The following is an 18,900-nucleotide window of genomic DNA, read 5'->3' on the forward strand; positions in this document are numbered from 1 at the left end:
AGAATCGAAATACATAATTAGTCTTTGCACCCGTTATCCTAAAGGGCACAACATGGACGAAGAATACAATGTCCACCTGCAAGAATGAAATGTGTCATTTCAATGTAATGATATTAGGCTTGGAACAATATTGTGCATTTTATGTATTGACTCAATTGTACCTCTGTTTTCCTTTTCTTTTCCTTATATTCTCCCTTCTCTCTGTCTCTCTACAGATAATTCCAACTGAGGGAGATGTCTGAATATGAAACACATGAATCATCTGGAACTGCCCAGAGAATCTCCTCTCTTATCCTCCTCCACATTTTAATAGAAATGTACTCCAATCTGCAAATATGCACCCGAGTTTAGGATTTCTCGTGTGGTATGCAGTAATACCCACAGAGTTTATATACAGGCGCACCTACCTTTGGGACTCCAGCAATAGTGGAAGGGGTAACTTGTAGAACAAATATCTATTCCACTAACCAGGAATAAATATAATCTGGACACCTACGTCAACACTCCAGTAGAATGTTGTCCAAGGGGGGCCTCTATCTCACTAATCAGAGGAGTACAATCTTACAACACTCCAGTAGAATGTTGTCCAAGGGGGGCCTCTATCTCACTAATCAGAGGAGTACAATCTTACTTTCCCCCCCAATCGCTATCATGTAGATAACATTTCTAGCGGCTATCTCGCCTCCAAACATACACTGTTCATTAACATGGGAGAGCGCATCCATATTCCCGCTGTGCGCTCTCTGTTCTATATACCGCACTAACATGCTAGTGTTTACCCCCGGTTGCCATGACAACTTTCCTTCATGACGCTCACTGGGAGGAGCCCCGGAACTTTAAAATATAAGTAGTTCACTTTCACATCCCTGTTATCATGGGGATTTAGGTCATGAGACGGTATTGTGTCCTTAACACGATGTCTTATATTTTCCTTTTCTTGACCTCGCATTAAGAACATCTTTAAAATTTCACGAAATCATGCGTGTTGTTTAAAGTATAACCCAAGTGGTAATGTTATTGTTTATTTCTTAATGCTCGAGTAGGATATTGATATTATTTATGCCTACTCTCGTAATAAGGGGCGATATTCATGTGGTTTACATAAGCTCAACATGGCCTCCTGTTTGACGCAAGGTTGAATGTATGCCATGGATCAAACATAACAAGTCCCTCGTTGGTGTCTAATGTGTAACTAACATAAATAATGTGTTGTAACTCGGGGCATATTGTGTGATCAAGCACTCTGTGGAGTGCGAAACGCGTCACGGTGAGATTTATGAAGCAATAAATCTTTTTCTTGGTAACCCTGGAGTTTGCTGAGTGATCCTTATCCGAGTGCACGAAAGGAACGCCGCTACATTTGCATATATATATATATATATATATATATATATATATATATATATATATATATATATATTACCTACTGGCGGTTGCCAGTAGGTACTTATAGTTAGGACCTATTATGCATAGGAAATCCGCAACATTCTATTCCCAATAACTTTGGCGCCGATTGATGAATCTTTGCGAAATTTCCCAAACTTTTGGCCAGCTCTGGTGTACTGCTATCCTGAAAGTTTCGGGGTGATTCATCAAGTGGGGGGCGAGAAAAAAGGGGGGTCCCAAAACGTGTTTTCCTCATGCAATTTCCCAAAGGACCTTTAACCACAGCCCGAGCGGCTGAACGGAATTACATCAAATTTCGCAAAGAGGTAGTCCTCAGTTCAGACTTGTGCCTTTTGCTTAAATGGTGTCAATCTGTTCAGTAGTTCCTGAGAAAATGACAGTTAAAGTCATTTATATATATATGGGCGCAGTGGATTCACAGAGTGTGCGAGGATTGTCATTGTACCATAAGCGCACCCTTCAGATCACACGCTGAATGCTAAGTGGCTGTCAAGTGGTTGTCAACATTTGAAACCAGGAACTGTTGGCAGCCATTTTGTGCCTCGGTAGAAGCGAGACTGAGGAAGTCAGTGGAATATGTGTGTAAAACGGAGAAAGGGGGAAGGGTAGAAATAAATTTACCCTCTAGACCTGCTTAGGGGGTCCCAGAAGGACTCCCAGGGCCCACAAATTATTATTTTTTTTAAAACCCGGCAGGTGCGTGGACTGTGCCGTAAAATAAATAAAATAAAACAGAGGTTTTTTTTATAATTAGTCCCCGGGGGGTTAAATACCGGGGGCAAAATTATAACATTTTATGTGGGGCCCAGAGGGGCCCCCCAGCCTCGGGGAACATCACCCCCGGGGCTAAAAAGAAAAAAATGATGGTGGGAGGGGTCCAAGGTCCACAAAGCCGTGGGGACCACCACCCCGGGGCTTTATGTATTGTGGGAGGGGGACTGTGTGGCCCCCCTCTTGGAGCACTCGAGGGCCCCATTACCCCCTGGGGCTACAAAAAAATGGTTGCGGGGGCTGTAAGGTCTCCAAAGCCCCAGGGACCCCCACTCCCCGGGGCTTTATGTATTGTGGGAGGGCCGGCTCTTGCAGTGTCCCTGGGTGTAAATCCTGCCCACCCATAGCAAGGAAATCTGTTCTCTCTTTCAAAATCTAAATCAGATTGCTTTTCCACATTGGGAGCTGCATGTTAGTAGCTCCCCATGTGGAAAAGCAATGCCGGCTCCCAAACGTGTAGAAGTTGTGCACCAAAGGCACTGGAGTCATGCACCCTACAGATTATGAGTTGTGCATCCAGCGCGTGCACACCAGGGGGCCGCACTGAGCCCTGCCCTGGGTGCACGAATTTTAATTTTACTGTAAAAAAATAGCCCCTATCAGTAATTTCTAATATTCCCGGGGACCCTATCCCCAGGGTCTTATAAAAAATGTTGGGGACCGTGGGAGGAGCCAAAATGCCCCCACGGTCCCGCCAGCTCTCTGCGTTCTTCCGGAGCCGGCATTGCTTTTCTGCATGGGGAGATGCTAACTTGCATGTGGAAAAGCAATCTGGTTTGAATTTTGAAAGTGAGAACAGATTTCACTGCTGTGTCTTTCAGAATGCAAACTAAGTTTGCTATGGGAGGGTTGGAGCCGCGAGACTCCCGCCCTCTCATAGCAAACAGCAGTGTCCCGGGGGTAGGCACCCCGGGACACTGCAGGAGTCGGCCCTGGGGCCTGGTGGTCTTCAGGTCCTTCGAGGGGTTGAGGTGGAGGGCCACACAGTCTGCTTCCCACAATACACAAATACCCAGGGGTGGTGGTTCCCGGGGCTTGAGGGGGGTCGTTGAGGTCCCCACACTTTTTATTTTGCAGGGGGGCCTTAAAGCCCCCCACAACCATTTGTTTTTTAGCCCCGGCGGGGTGGCTCTCAGTCTTGTATAGGAAACATCAATGTTGAGAAAATCTTCCGGTAAGATAACAAAGGATTTTAAAGTCCATTTTTGGCGTTTTTGTTGTAGTTTGCAGGTGTTAAAGCGACAACAATTTTAACTCCGTCTTTGTAAATATGCCACTAAGTTTTGTAATGTCGACAATCTCGTCTTCCATTTAAATAGGCAGGAAGTATTTATTGAAGGTCGTTGTGAATCATGAAGCAACACTGTCTAATTGGGATCGATAAAGAATTGAATGAGTTGTGTATTTATTTTGCTCATAATGTGCATAAGGGCAGATTTACAAGTTCATTGCGTTACTATTGCATTACTTTTAAGATGTGAAAAGTGACGCAAAAGTGGCGAAAATGGGTTATAAATCTGGTACACAGTGTTCTGTTTTATTTTGCTTTCCTTTCTGTCATGTAGAGGATCCTGGGTAAATATAACGGTTTCTGTACAGCCAGTACCTTTCAACCCTACCCCCAAACGGCTTTCTGCCTGTTACTATAGTAACAGTTCATGGAACACTAAAGTGAGCAAAGACGTTAGAAGTTCACCACACTATGTTGCTAATCGAAAAAGTTACTGTGCTGGAGTTTTAAAAGTTTTCCATAGGAATCGTTAGTCGTAGAAGAAGTCAGTGGAAAATAAAAGAATAGCGGTGGTTCGCTGGGGCCCCCACAGTCCCGGGACTTCACTCATGTTGGGAAGGGGGTGCAGTAGGCTGTGTAAATTATATCGGGAAAATAACAATGCGGCTTATTGCAGCTTTTCTTTAATATAATGTGGAATAATGTTTATTTATTAGGCAGTGTTCACTTTTGTTACGGATAGAGTCACTTTGCTACAGGAAATTTATTAATATGTAGGACGGCATGTTCTGTATGTGTGCGTGGAACAAATTTAACGTTTAAATGGCTAACGTGTTCCAACAACAAGCTTAATGTTCATTGGGTGCGAACTATTGAAATTAGAAGTGTTTTCTGCAATTGACTTCTGCTCCGAAGAGTAGCAAGGACATCTAATTTGCTTACATGTTGTAAGGAGGACTTTCCTGAGCTTTATGTTGGTTTGTTGCGAACTATTTGAAAGTAGAAGTGTTGCCAGGCATTCACTTCCACAATGCGGAGTAGGAGGGACATCTGATTTGCTGACGTGCTCCAAGGAGGACTTTCCCAAGGTTAATGTTGATTGGCTGAAAACTGTTGAAAGTAGGAGTGTTGTCAGCGATGCCTTCCCTCTTCGCGGAGTATTAGGGACAGTTCATTGGGTAACGTGTTCCAAGCGGGACCTTACGAAGCTTAATGTTCATTGGCTATGAAGCATTAAAAGTAGAAGTTTTGGCAGTCATTCCTTTCTCCTCTGCGGAACAACATGGACATTTTATTGGCTAAAGTGTTTAGAGCACAAGTTTGCTCCTTATTGGGTGGGAACGGTTCACTGGTGTTAGTGATTTTGTGATGCACTTGCAAAGGAGTATGGGAAAAGAAAGTAGTAGACGGGAGGTTAGGGACAGTATTAACTCTGTACATTGGTCACAAGGTGGTGGACAGGGATTATGAAGGTAAAAAATGTTTAATGTTAATGGCCATTTATATAATTGTCGTGTGGTGTACCAATCACGGCAGAAAAATTACAGTGTCTTGCGGTGTTTTTTTCATCAAGTTTGCGGGTGGGATACTTCCCAGGAGCACTATTTACTTATAATGTGGTGTTTACTTTTCTGATGGGGAGGTGTGGTTGCGCAGCAAAAAATTCAGTCCAGGTTTGAAATAGTTTTGATTTAGCAAATACAAAGAAACTTTCTTCAGAAACTGACGCTGTATATATGAAAGAGATTACAATTAATAATGCAATTTCATAAAATATCAGTTAAGCGTGGCCATACCTTCCTTTTTTCTGCTACAGTTTGTAAAAGTGTTGCCCAATATTTTTGATAATGTAAGAGGGCATCATTTACTTATGAAGTAGAATAGAAGTGCTACAACAAACACTCCAGCACTACATTATCTGAGATGAGGAGAACAAGTAAAAAAACAGTTAAATACAAGTGACTTCATATTACATAGAAATGTATGCATTATTATTTTTCAAATTTGTATTCTGTAGAATTCAGGAACGTTCTGTTGTAGTGCTTAGAGGTCGCACACTGTTCCGCTAACAAATCACATGCTCACTTAAGAATACATAGGATGGTACTATTATAATATACAGAACTGGTCCTATATATTCTTTAGGGAGAAGGTGAATAGGAACAGCAAATGAGAAGAATAGAAATTAGAAAATAACATTCAGAAATGTAGGGTTTATCAAATATTTAAAGTAACAAAGTATGTATGCAAGCTATATATTTTATTCTGCAATTTCGTAAAATATGCTCCCTGAAAAAATATCTGATCAAGTACATTGTAATGTTTTCTAAGCTGTATTACAGATGGCGCCGAAAAATCTCCTATTCCTCTTCTGTAACAATAGGACAATCTATTACAATATAACGATTGATACCATTGTTACAGTAAAAAGAAAAGGAAAATAAAGTTATCTATTTAACAGAACATCCATAACGAAATACTTTCGAGCAGTAATTATATTCTGAGCTTCTTTTCTCCGGGAGGTCAAAAAGTTTGATCTTCGTGGCGACGGGTCATAAACTCCTCTGAGATCATGACTGTGAATATTATAATATATATATTCACAGTATATGATTAAAGGGGGGGAACAGACTAAAAACCAGAAGCTGGTGATGTTGTTTATATATCTTTACTCTTTGTGACGACAGGTCATGAAGTCCACTGAGATTAGCATAACTGTTAATATTATAATATATATATGAACAGTATATAGTCCCTAGGGGAAAACACCCTAACAACTGGCAGGTGGTGACGTTGATTGTAAATGTTTAGGGTTTGCGCCAACGGGTCACCAACACCTCTGAAGCAAAGTACAGTGTCAATATTATAATATAGAAAGTCACAATATATAAGCTGAAAGGAGGCAGAAAAGGAGCAGTGTTTGTTGTAATCTATCTGTTTCTGAAAACAAGCTGCTGACGTTACAGAGAAAAAGGGAAAAACATTCAATAACACTTTTTTCTAGATATAAATGTTTAAATATTGACAAATAGCCACAAATTATAACTATCTACTACGCCATAATGAAACAACTTACAACTCCGAAATATGTTTGTTGACGCAAAGCAAGAATCCGATGCCAGAAATGGGAACCTGCATCACAGATTGGCGACGCAGAAATAACTCGCCAAAACGAAACTAATCACACAATAGGTGTGGTTTATAGAGTTTTTGGTTGTTTAGTAGTTTATGGAAGAAAGATTCTGCTCCGCCTATGTAGTTGTCACGTTTTACAGTTTACACGTGCTCACGTGTTTTTTTTTGGGAAACAGATTTTATTGAAAGGTTGCACACATTCTGCAGAGCTCTGCACACCAGAGATATCTGCAGGACAAAATATCACATCAATTGAGATGTAAACAGCTTTACTTTTCTTTGATGAATAAACATAAACAAAGCAATACTAAGCACCCCCCCTACCCCCCACCCCTCAAACTCCTCCCTCCCGGATCCCGCCCACCCAGGTCGCACAAGTCCCGTCACGTGTCTCCTACACATTATACGTATAAATAACAACACACATGTACACTCTACCATGGCCCCTTCATATAACCTCCGGTAGATCTTCCCGGTCCACCGGCGGCTCAAGCCACAGACACTTAAAGTCAGCCCAGCGCTTCCAGATTCTATAGTGCTTTCGTGGGCATCCTCGGGCTACAAAAATCGGCTGCTCCATTGCCATGCAAAAGTCCAACCCTCTCTTCCATACCACCACAGAAGGGGCTCACGGGTCCTTCCACGCCCTAGCCACGCCTCTTTTGGCCAGTGTGAGACCCAGCAGCAATAAATGCCTCTTGTAGACATTACCGCCCACCCCATTTCATCAAATGCAGTAAGCCTAGCCGCGGCGTACAGAGGAGCTCCCACCCCAGAACCTCAGACATGCAATCCAACACCCCCCTCCAGAACCGATCTAGAATTGGTTACGGATCAGATACCGAGTAGGCTGCTGGCTTACAGTGATACCAGAGCAGGAACTTGAGTACACCAGACCAACAAAGGCGGTGCGCATGGGCAGGGCGCTCCGCTGCTGCACAGGCAGAGCCAGGCTAGAAACAATCTCAAAACGCTTAAAATTGTTTAACGCTCTGCACCGTAAATATCAAAACAAAAAAAGCATGAATGATTTTCAGTGTCATAATAACACCAGAGGTTATCCTTTTTAACAAGATTAAAAAATACATTTTTTTGAACATGATCTGCAAGAATTAAAAACATTACTTATCACATTATTTAATTATTGAAATATTTTAAATCAAACTTACTATTTTATTATGGCAAAAAAGCACATGCGTTCAAGCCGTGAGCTTTAAGCCAAACTGCGCTCAGGTGACGTGAGTTGGTTTTAACGTTGAACACAAAGAGGTTAGCTTCCTTTCAAGATGGCCTCTTTATTAACCTTCACCTTCACCCTCACTCGTCCTTTAGTTGAATCCAAGAACTAGACTCCCAGCCGCTTTTCCCGCAAGATTTGCCGCAGTGTGGCCTTGCAGCATTGAAGATGGGGTACTCGGACGTGGAGGATGGGGTAGACTGTTTGCAGAAGACATGGACCCCATCAAGCCTTGGGCTCCCATTGGTAAGGGCATGGTTCTGCCACAATCCTCAAAACTCAAAATCGTGGGTGTTGTGTGATTTTAGGAGTGGATAGTAGATGTGGCTCTCGTTTGGATGAGGGGCAGTGCTGTACCTCGGTGACATTCAGGAGTGGGCAAAGCTGATGGAGAACTGCATTGGCTAAATTGTTATGCCGACAGGGGTGGTGAGCGCACAGTTACAATTACAGCTAAAACAAGGGGCGGCAGGGAGCGAGTGAGCAGGTGGTGTGATCACGCCGTGCGAGTACACATCTCATGTTATCCCACTTGAACGCCGCTGTACGTGCGCGAAATTGAAATGGACAGGAGATGTGCACGTGGCTGTACGCGCGAAAGTGAAACTCCATGCTGGATTGCCTGCGAAAGCGGTACAGGCGATGTGCATGTGGCTGTACGTGCGTGTCCACAGAACCCAATCGCTGCGCGTGCCCCGATCTGTCTCCCTTTGAGAGGCATGACGCTGACAATAAGTCTCACTGGCGACAGCGCTTTCGCACTGCAACGCCAGGCAAGACCTAATAAAATACCTACAGATTATGGATCTGAGGAGTCTATAAACACACAACCACAACTCACTGTGTACTAAAATCCAATGAGAAGGAAACGCGACCCCAGCAGTGCTCTTTATACGTATGTGTACACTACAACGTGCATCATTTGTAACATATCACTAACATTGTGAGATGTGTGCTTGTGTGTGTTTGTTTATGTGGTGTGTGCACTCATTCCGTCTTTCTGCAAATCACTGCTGTGGTCCTACGTGTGTACCATTGTAATAATATGCATTTTGTTATTATGTTGTGTTTTTCCCTAACTTATTATAATTGTGTCCCTGTAGCTGTTTGTGTTTTTTTGTTATGTGTTTGGGTATCGTGCATTTTGTTTTGGTACCCCCTTATTATCCGGGGATAGCGATGTTATCGACTGAGGCACTTAGGGGCAGATTTATGATGCCCTTGCTCCTCTTTTCGCCACAATTGCATCACTTTATTTGACGCAATGGCGGCGCAAACAATGCGCCCTATTTACAACGTGACGCATCTAGGAGATGCGTCACGTTGTAAAGCCCTGCGCCATAAGGAGGCGTTCCTGTGCAGGGAGGGGAGGGGGGGGCGTTCCTGCGCAGGAACGCCTCCTGAAAGTGGCTGAGTGAAAGCTATGAGATTTCACTCAGTCACTTTCAGGCCAATGCTGCGTCAAAACCCTGCGCCTGCTTGAAGCAGGCGTAGGTCTTGACGCAGCATTGTGAAGATGGGGCACCCCCGAGCCTTGCTAAAGCTGCGTCGCGCTTGCGACGCAACTCCAGCAATGCGCCACATTTCCGGCACAGATGCGTCACGCATCTGTACCGTTTTTGCACCATGGGTGGCGTTGCTGTGGCGCACTGTGGCGCACATTAACTGGCGCATCCCTGGGGATGCGCCAGTTAACATAAATCTGCCCCTTAGTGTTGGAAAGTGGAGGACAAGCGGTCTAAGGCATCTTCCATTTTCGTTTGTGTGCTTAGTAGCAAAGCACACTCTTAGTTCACATTAGTATTCATACATTTCTTCTCCATAACAACGTCAATAGAGGAACCTGTCAAGCCTTTGATAAAAGGTGTTGTTGTGACAGGGAAAGTCTGCACCAAGGTGCCTCTCGTCACGGAAAATGACCCTCAAGAGTGTTTGTCTGTCTCTCTCCTCCTCCTCCCTCCCCCTCTCTCTCTCTCTCTCTCTTTCGGGCGCTCTCTCTCTCTCTCTCTCTCTCTCTCTCTCTCTCTCTCTCTCTCTCTCCATCTCCTTCTCCCTTTCTCTCTCTCTCTCTCTCGCTCACACACACACCTCTGCTAGATATGTAGATTCAGCTCACCTACACAGCAGAGCTTAAACACATCTGATTTGTAGCATGAAATATTATACCTAGTTTTCTTCTACAGCGTCTTCTCCGTTTGTTTTTGTTTACAGACCCAAACGCTGTTTGCAGACCAGTGACACCATCAGTATGAACTGCTCGAGGCGTGGGTGCCGGGCCGGCATCTCGCAGGCTCTGCTGATGTTGCACCTTAAGGCTCTGCTTCAATCAGGTGAGGGATGCGATTAAACCGAAAAGATGTCAAGACCTTAGATACTACTATAACGTAGCTGAGGCTCTTAGTCAGTAGCTGGAGCCTCTGTTCTGTCAAAATGTACTCACTCAGTGGTACAATCACGTAATCATGGAAGAGATGTATCAGTCCCACTCTTTGGAATGTACCCTCTTGATTTTGTTGTACATGAGGATCGGACAATTAATTATATACATCTTATGGGTCCAGACATGGTGTTTGAGGAGTACAAGGTGAGACAATCCAAGTCTTAAGCATTCCTCTACTTTAGGCATACTTAGCTAACATCAGGGTTCTATGATAGTGCGGGGTACTGAGGGGGTGCCCGTGTCTGTACTCCCTTGGAGACCCCTCAAATCCTATTTCCTAACATAGTGCTGGGTTATCTTGGTGATTTCCATTGTTGTACCTATAAGGAGGTACTGAGGTGGTTTCCATAGTTGTACTTCTAAAGAGGTACAAAGGTGGCCCCTTTGCTTTACCCCCATGGATACCCCAGCCATTTTGTACCCTTCAAGTTCTGTAATTTGCTCCTCCTTCCTCCAATGTTCTTTTCTGTTTCTTGCAGGTTTAGGGGAGCCTGAACCCCAGATTAATGGGCAGTCCTCATCGGTTAGTATCTCACAGGAGAATGAGAGTCGCGAAATCACGTGTCAGTCCGAGGGCTGGCGTCCAGTGCCGCTCCTCACCTGGTACCTCAATGGCAAGAAGCAGGAGGTAAACAGCTCCACGGTGCTGTCAACCTCAGCTGAATTGTTTGAGCAGAGCGCCAATACTTTCACCGTGACCGCTCGAAAGATTGACCAGGAGCTCAACTGCACTATCACGGACCCAACGTCTGGCAGGTCGGGCAACGCTTCGGTCCTACTCAACGTGCAGTGTGAGTACTTGCCTTGATTGGAGGTGAGGGTATGAACTGTTTTTGATGGAGCAATACTTTGTAGGTGTGATAAAATAATTTAATGGACTTTGACTTCAAAAACGCCATTCCACAGTTGGAATAATATTTAAAAGTATAATTTCAATGATTAATATTAACATAAAGTAAGCACAATCTCAAACGTCAGAGAAAAAGAGTGAATTCGACACCCTGCTTCAGTGTCTTTGTCTTAATCGTGTACATAGATTGGGCCAGGACTGATGACCTAATCAGTGATGTCAATTATGGCATAAATGATGGCATCAGAAAAACAGCAGAAACATAGATTTAAGTAGGACGTTCTGTGCAGTACCATATGCCAAACTACATATATTTAAGAATGCTGTGTGTGATGTCATTTTTAAAATAAATATTGTATTGCCTTTTATTCAACAATACAAACATTTATAAAATAAGACCTCAACATTCAGCTGAAATGCAAAGAAATCATGCAGCTGAACAAGTCTTTCCAGAAAAGGTAACACACATTTATGGGACTATCTCTGAGAACCACCCCTTTTACTGTTTCTTAGTCTGATTGATACTGTTCCTGCCATGGATAACAGATCTCAGAAGATATTTTTTTTAACCTAGTTTTCATTTTTTCATTACCTCGCGCTTTGCATCTACCACTGCTTGATGGTATGTCTAGATACACTTTGCTTAGACCGAGTGGAGTGTAATATAATCTAAGGAGAAATTTGAGATGTATTAGTCTGCGTCTGCCATTAAGGGATTTTCTTTGGGTCTGTAAACAGCAAAATGCTGGTATTTGGTGATCGGGGATCCTAGGTCTTTCTCCCATTTTTCTCTTTTGTACAACACTGTGTTGTATAATTGTGTTACTAATTTTGTCATTGATGAGGCTGTGATTATCAGTGATAGCAAATAGCACTAATCTGGCTCTTGGAGAATCATATGGTGTCTCCATCATTGTGTTTCTTAGCATTTAGTAAAAGAATAGGTCTAGAGGAGTGCTGGTGGGTTTTCCCCGATATTTGTGTATTGTCATAAAGCTGTTCTGCCCATAAAGGTTGCCAATTTTATACAGTTCCTTTTTATTCAATCATTCTATAACTTTGGGTTCTTCAGATAAAGAATTCGGGTGGTTGTTCCACAGGGTTACTTCTGGAGAGGGTATATTATAGATACTACAGGCTTTAGCCAGTCTATACTAATCATGAGCACTGGGCTGTAATTATTTTGTTACGGGGTCTCTGGAATTAGGCATCTGTAATTGTCTGTAGTAATTTAGGATATACCTTGTCTCTTGCTATCTGTCTATGTGGGAGGGTTATTTTCCAAATGAAGCCAGTGATACGCTTGTTGGGGCTACACTATATGAGAGATTTTGTACAGTGCACATCCCCAACTGAATTTTTTCAAAGTGCTCTCACATGTGATTATTTCAGAAAAGGAGACAGAGGGGAAAAGGGTAATTAGTGCTGTCCCATCCCAGGCTGCACCAGTTCAAAATGTTGAGGGCCACCAGTGCCTTTTAAATGTTAAAACTGGAATGCTCTTATAACGGGCATTGATTAAAAACAGAACTTAGCTTTCGTCTGTCAGGATTTAATTACCAGTTATGTGGCAGAAAATAGAAAGCAGAGTTACATCACAGACATGTAATGGATGCAGTGATTAGTTTCTATGCTGAAATGTGGGAGTGCAAGACCACTTTCTTGAATGGATGGCTGTAGAGTATTTTGTTTTGTACGAGGTTTCTAAAAGTTATGCAGCATTTGGTCTATCTCGTGAAAAAAGTAAACTGGACTTTGACTAATACATTTGAAAAAGGAAAAAGCAGGATAATCATAATTGTTATCACCGCTACTCTCCCTTTTATAGAGTACTTCCTGGCTTTTCAAAAGCGTTGGTTCATAGTTGAATCGATATAGCTGTGAAAGATCGTGTGACACGTATATCTCCAAGTATCTAATTGAGCCAGTCCTGCAGACTTGATTACACATATCAGATGGAAGGATTTGGTCTGACCAGTTCAACAGCAGAACCTCAGATTTGGAATGATTGATTTTATATCCCCCTAGATACGAAAAGTTTTTGATTTTTTTTAAACACTTCCGCAACATTTTGTGTGTCAGCTGCCAAAAATAAGATTAAGTCATCAGCGAAAAGCTTACGTTTAGGGGCTCCTAACAGGGGTGCTTTGATTTGTGAATCTTGTCGTAGCAGAGATTCTAATGGTTCTATATATAATGCAAAGAGGACTGGTGACATAGGGGACCCCTTCAGCGTGACTCGTCTGATTTGTAGTTGCCCTGCAATATGAGAGTTAATTACGATCCTAGCTTCAGCTTTATTATATAAATTCTGCAAAACATTTACAAACTGCAAAGGAAAATCACATTTTAAAAGAATAGCAAGCAGCAAGATTTTCCATTGAACTAAATCAAAGGCTTTTTCAGCATCGATCATGATGATTGCTGATTTTATCTTTTTATTGGTGCAATAGTTGATTGCCTGCATTAGAAAGTTAGTGTTAGTTGCCATTGTCCTTCCTAGCAGAAAGCCTGACTGGTCTCTATGAACCACTTCTTGGGCAGAGGCGGTTAATCTGACTGCCATAATCTTCGCAAACAATTTATAATCGGGCATCCTTCTAGAATTGCATTGAATAGCTGTGCTAAAATGTCTACGAGTTGGGACATGAATACCTTACAAAATTAATTTGAGAATCCATTGCAGCCACATGCTTTGCCATTTGGTGATACTTTAATGGCCCCTTGAATTTCATCAATTGTATTAGGGACTACTAAATGAGCTTGTTGATCTGCATTAAGTTTTAGTATGTCTACAGAGTTAAGAAACTCCTCTACGGAGGTCGAAGAAGGCGGAGATGGACTCATATATCATTTCTTATAATGGCAGAGAGAAACCGCATCGATATGTGCCACTTGGTCGGCTAATTGATTTCTATTTTTATTGTAGATGGATTTGATAGTGGGATTATTGCTTCTCCTTTTTATTGGCCAAGCCAGAAGCTTTCCAGCATGCTCACTTTCTTTGTAGAATTTTTGAAAGCACGTGTTCTGATTCACAATTGTCTGAGAGTATGATAATCTTTTAGGTCCTGTCTAGCTTTTTCTAGTCTAATTTTAGTTGCTTGAGAATAATCAGTTATGCGTCTCGAGTTGCTTGATCTAATTCGTACTGCAGGGTCCTAACAGTAATTTTCTTTAGCTTTGATAAATTAGCTTTATGTGATAATATCTCTCCCCTAATATGAGCTTTGCAAGCTTGCCATATAGAGAAATATGAAGCAAACCCCTTATTTATTTCCCAATTCCTTAATCTTAACCCCCATATTAGAGACCCAGTCTTCTTCAATTAATAAAGACCTATTTAAAGTCCAATGAGGATATTCCTGCCTAGTGAAATGGATCTTAATTTCTAAGACCGGAACCGAATGGTCAGAGACTGGATTTGGAAGAATGTAAACCTTGCCCCGCTCCCATTGATGAGAGATTAGAAAAAAGTCAATCCTAAAGGCCGAGTTGAAACAGGTGTAATCACGTAGCTGTGGATGTTGGGCTTGCCAAGGGTGGATTAAGGCAAAGTGTTGAATCAAAGGAGTGAGACACCTGGCAACTCTATGCTTATTTTGAGCTCTATTCTTACTTGAAGAGTCTAAGTTGTGTCCTGTCGAGCTTTCTGGAAGCTAACAATCTGCTCCACACATCCCAATCCGGTTTCCGTCCTAATTTTAGTACGGAAACGGCATTGGTGGAGGTCACCGAGATCATCAGGGAGACCTTGGATGTCGGCGGCAGGGCCATGTTGGTCATGTTAGACCTATCGGCGGCTTTCGACACCGTCCCCCACAAGGCGCTTTTACTTAGGCTTTATGACATCGGCCTTAGGGGGACGGTGCTCAGGTGGTTCACATCTTTCCTTGAAGGCCGCCGCCAGACGGTCTGGGTTTCCCAGAGTTCTGCCGAGATGCCGCCATTGGGAGACGGGGTTCCACAGGGTTCTGTGTTGAGCCCCACGCTGTTTAACATCTTCATGTCCCCTCTGGCGGCCTTGGTGGAGGCATATGGGGCCCAGATCGTCTACTACACCGACGATACGCAACTCCTCTTCACCTGCGGGAAAAATCAAGAGTTTGACGGAGAGAGAATTCGGGACTGTCTTGCATTGGTCTTCAACTGGTTCCAGAAGAACAGTTTGAAGGCCAATTCAAGCAAATCTGAGGTTCTATTCTTTGGTTGCGTTGTCGATCCGGAGTGGCAGCAATGGTGGCCGTCCGACATGAGCCCTCCTGCACAGTCCTCCGTGGTGGCCAAAAATCTGGGTGTCAAGCTCGACAACCAGCTGTCCCTGAGAACACATATTCTTGGTCTGGCTGGCGCTTGTTACGGAATTTTGAAAATGCTCCGTAAATTTCTGCCCTTGCTGTCTGAGGAGCACAGGCGAATTACTGTGCAGGCTCTTGTAGGCTCAAGGTTAGATTATGCCAATGCCCTCTTTATTGGCCTCCCTGACTACCTGGTTCAGCGCCTACAGGTGGTACAGAACTCTGCTGCCCGGGCCATTTTTGGCCTGCGCAGACGAGCCCAAACCTCCGGCCTGCTACAGGCGTTACACTGGCTGCCCATTCGGAAGCGGATTCAGTTCAAATCCCTTACTCTGATGCACAAAGCCCTGTTTGGATCAGGGGCTGGATATCTGCGGCGGAGACTGGCTTTCTATCGACCAGCCCGCTCTTTGCGTTCGGAATCCCTCTATAAAGCGGTGGTCCCGCGGGTGAGGAAGGCTCGCGTGGGTGGGCGTTCTTTCAGCTGCAGAGCCCCCCAGCTGTGGAATTCGCTTCCCCTTTCGCTTCGTAGCACTGTTAACTTGCTCCAGTTCAGGAAGAGCCTGAAGACCTGGCTTTTTAATCTCTAGTCTGTTTTTACTGGTTACTGTTTTTGCTGTTTTCTTTTCTGTTTCTTTCTCATTTTCCGCTGTGTTGTGTTATTTTTACTTGAGTTGCAGGTGGAAAGCGCCGGGACACTCCTTTGGAGTAGCCGTGCGCTATATAAAAGTCACATAACATAACATAACATAAGTTTAAATTCTGCAAAAAGTTAAAGTCTCCCCCTAGGATAATATAGCCAGGGAGCTTACTCAAGAGTCACTGTGTCATCGCCTATTGGACCGTAGAAGCTGACTATCTGTAAAATCTGTTTCCCTACCTTCCAGCTTACTATAATACACCTAGCACTGGGGTCTCTAATGATCTGCACAGCTCCCCCGGGGAATGACATGTGACAAAAATTGCGACCCCCCCTAATTGCTGCCCCTGCTGATGCAAAAAAAGCTTGAGAGATATAGCTAGGTAGCCTAGGAGGGGCAGACTCTTTTTTCAAATGTGTTTCCTTCATTAAATAATCTGTATTTGGGCCGATACCAACTAATGGAGTGTAGATTTGAATTTAGTCTGATTATTGGCTCCATTAATATTGCACAAAGCTATCCGAATCACATGATTATCTGGCATACTGCTTCGAAGTAAAACCTACATCTTTGCACCTTTTTCCCCTCTTTCTCCGATCTCCTTCTTCTCCCCCTTCCTTCCCTCCCTTCCATCTTGTTGCCTCTTGAAAAAAACAAATGGTGAGGGCATATTAAGGTATGTGGTAACTTTCTTAGAATCTTGACTGGCAAATTTTTAACTTTTATTGACTGCAATTTTTTTCTTTTGATCCAAATCCCCATGCCCCTCCAGCCTCTCCACTCCCCCCTATAGGGCCCCTACCCGTCATGGGCCCAGTGGTCATCCCCCTCAGCCCTCACCCACCTTTTTTCTTTTCCCTTGTCTGAGTACCATGGCTAATTACCATGAGGTGCAGTCTAATGGCCTAATTTTATTTAAGGATAGTTTGCCTTATTAAAAGAGTGGAGTTTTTCATCTTGACCCCTCCTTACCCATCCCCTCTTGAAGATCCCCTAGACTGAAATTTCCATCCGAGAGCACTGTTTCACCTTACCCTCCTCCCTCTTTGACTATACGCAAAAATTCCCTTGTGCGATCTACTGCCAAAACTACATGTGAACGTCCTTTTAATAACACTCTCAATTTGGATTGATGCATAATTCCAGCTGGTGCCCCATATCATTTAAATTCATTGATCAGTCCAACAAATTCTATGTGCCTTCGTGCTGCTAGCATCGACATATCTGAAAAAATTCAAAAAGAGAAATTCTCAGCTATGGTAAAAGATTGTTTCGAGTTTTCGTGAGATAGAATCTGTTCTTTTATCCTCACATCTCTAAAATTAGCCCCAATTGATCGAGGGTACTTGGCATTCGTTGGCCGGGTTGATGGTACTCGAAGTGCCCCACAATGGTGAGGTCTCCTCCTTCCGACTTTTCCGGTGATATTTGTTTATGGATCAGGTCCGCAATCAACTTTGTTACAGATGAGCCAGCTTTGTGATCCTCAGGTATTCCAACAAAATGTAGATTGGCACCTCGAGCTCTATTTTTAAATTCATTGATTATAAGCTAGAGGTGTTTAAGTTCGATTTGCACTTTTTGTAGTGTCTTTTTCTTGATTGTTGGAAGAGTCTTCTAGAATACAGACCTTCGGTTCTACCTGAGACATTCGAAAAGGCTAGTTGTTTGATATTCTCGTTAATTTGCTCAAGTTGTTCATTGGTTTTCTTATGAGCTATCTCTTGTGAAATCTTCATCCCTCGTAGCTTGCTTAAGATCTGGCTCAGGGACTTCTCAATTGGACAAGGCGATGGAGAATTGAGGGAGGAGGACGACCTCTAGTTCATTTTGAATTACATTGTTGAGTCCCAGAGGCTCCATTGTATGGGCTGCAACTCGGTGGTCATTGCACCATTATTGGGCTTTGAGTGGCTTTCCTCCTGAATCTCTTGGGTGAAAGCCTGTAAGAATAGCTGATATGCTTGTTTCCCTTTTTCCGCATTTGGGGGTACAGGTAAGAGGTTTTTGCCGGTAGATGAAAGCCCAGTAGCTACCCTAGAAAAAGCCCAGTAGCTACCCTAGAGGTCGTAGGAAAAAGGGTTTCAAAGCTTGAACTGGATTCCATTCTGCTCCTTGCTTCTTGAGACAGATTATGCCAAATTGTCTCGGGTGAGTGGGGCTGTTGATCAGGAAAAAAAGAAAAGAAAAAAAGATTTCTTTCTATGCTCTAACACTGTTTTTGTTGATCATTCTGTGCACTGTACTGCCTTTATTCACATATAAAATGAATCTATTGAACTGAATATATTTGACATGTTAAAATGTTTTTTGATTAATTTTTCAAAGTGAAAATAACAAACACACATGGAATTGCCATGGCAGGGGTGGCATGGCCATGATAGGGTGAAGTGAGCCCCCATAAACACCTGGTTCCATGTGCCAATGCGCTTGCTGCACTCTTGATAGCTATGTCTCTGGCCACATGAGCCATTTGACACCGTCAGAGTCGGAGTGTTATTTTCAGCACCACTTCACATGAATGGGGATTTGTGGGTAGAAGCCAGGCAGGTCACAGCCCAATCAATACTCAATCTGCATTAATCAAAGCCTGGTCCGCATCTGTGTCCTGACAGTTCTCTTCCACTGGGTGTCTTCGTTGGCAGGAGCCGATTTCGAGACCTCCATAGATTGATGCTGATTGACATCTTTCAATGGATCTTCAGCTGAAACAAGAGGATATGTGCGCTGCTCAGAAGCAGGGGAGAGCGGGGGAGGGAAATTATCCCGGAAGACAATCCACAAAGAGCAGGATCAACACAGTATGTAGGTTGTGTGGTGGGTGTGGTGGTGGAGGCTCTGTGGGTCTGGTCTCTACGAGAGGGCAAGATGAGGTGCCAGGCTTATGATT

At 43.3% G+C, this 18,900-nt stretch overlaps 1 protein-coding gene across 1 annotated transcript in view; it reads left to right on the forward strand.

The window, feature by feature from the left end:
• The window catches only part of TMEM25 (transmembrane protein 25), a 107,398-nt gene that overhangs the window by 16,213 nt on the left and 72,285 nt on the right, over positions 1–18,900 (forward strand). Inside the window, exons 2-3 of the mRNA XM_086956705.1 lie at positions 9,993–10,111; positions 10,701–11,012. Of these exons, the coding sequence (XP_086812831.1) occupies positions 10,030–10,111; positions 10,701–11,012 (394 nt within the window). The 5' untranslated portion in view covers positions 9,993–10,029. The remainder of the gene's footprint in view (positions 1–9,992; positions 10,112–10,700; positions 11,013–18,900) is intronic.

This window comes from Lissotriton vulgaris, chromosome 2_1 (assembly GCF_964263255.1).
Source record: "Lissotriton vulgaris chromosome 2_1, aLisVul1.2, whole genome shotgun sequence".
Taxonomy (NCBI): Eukaryota; Metazoa; Chordata; class Amphibia; order Caudata; family Salamandridae; genus Lissotriton; species Lissotriton vulgaris.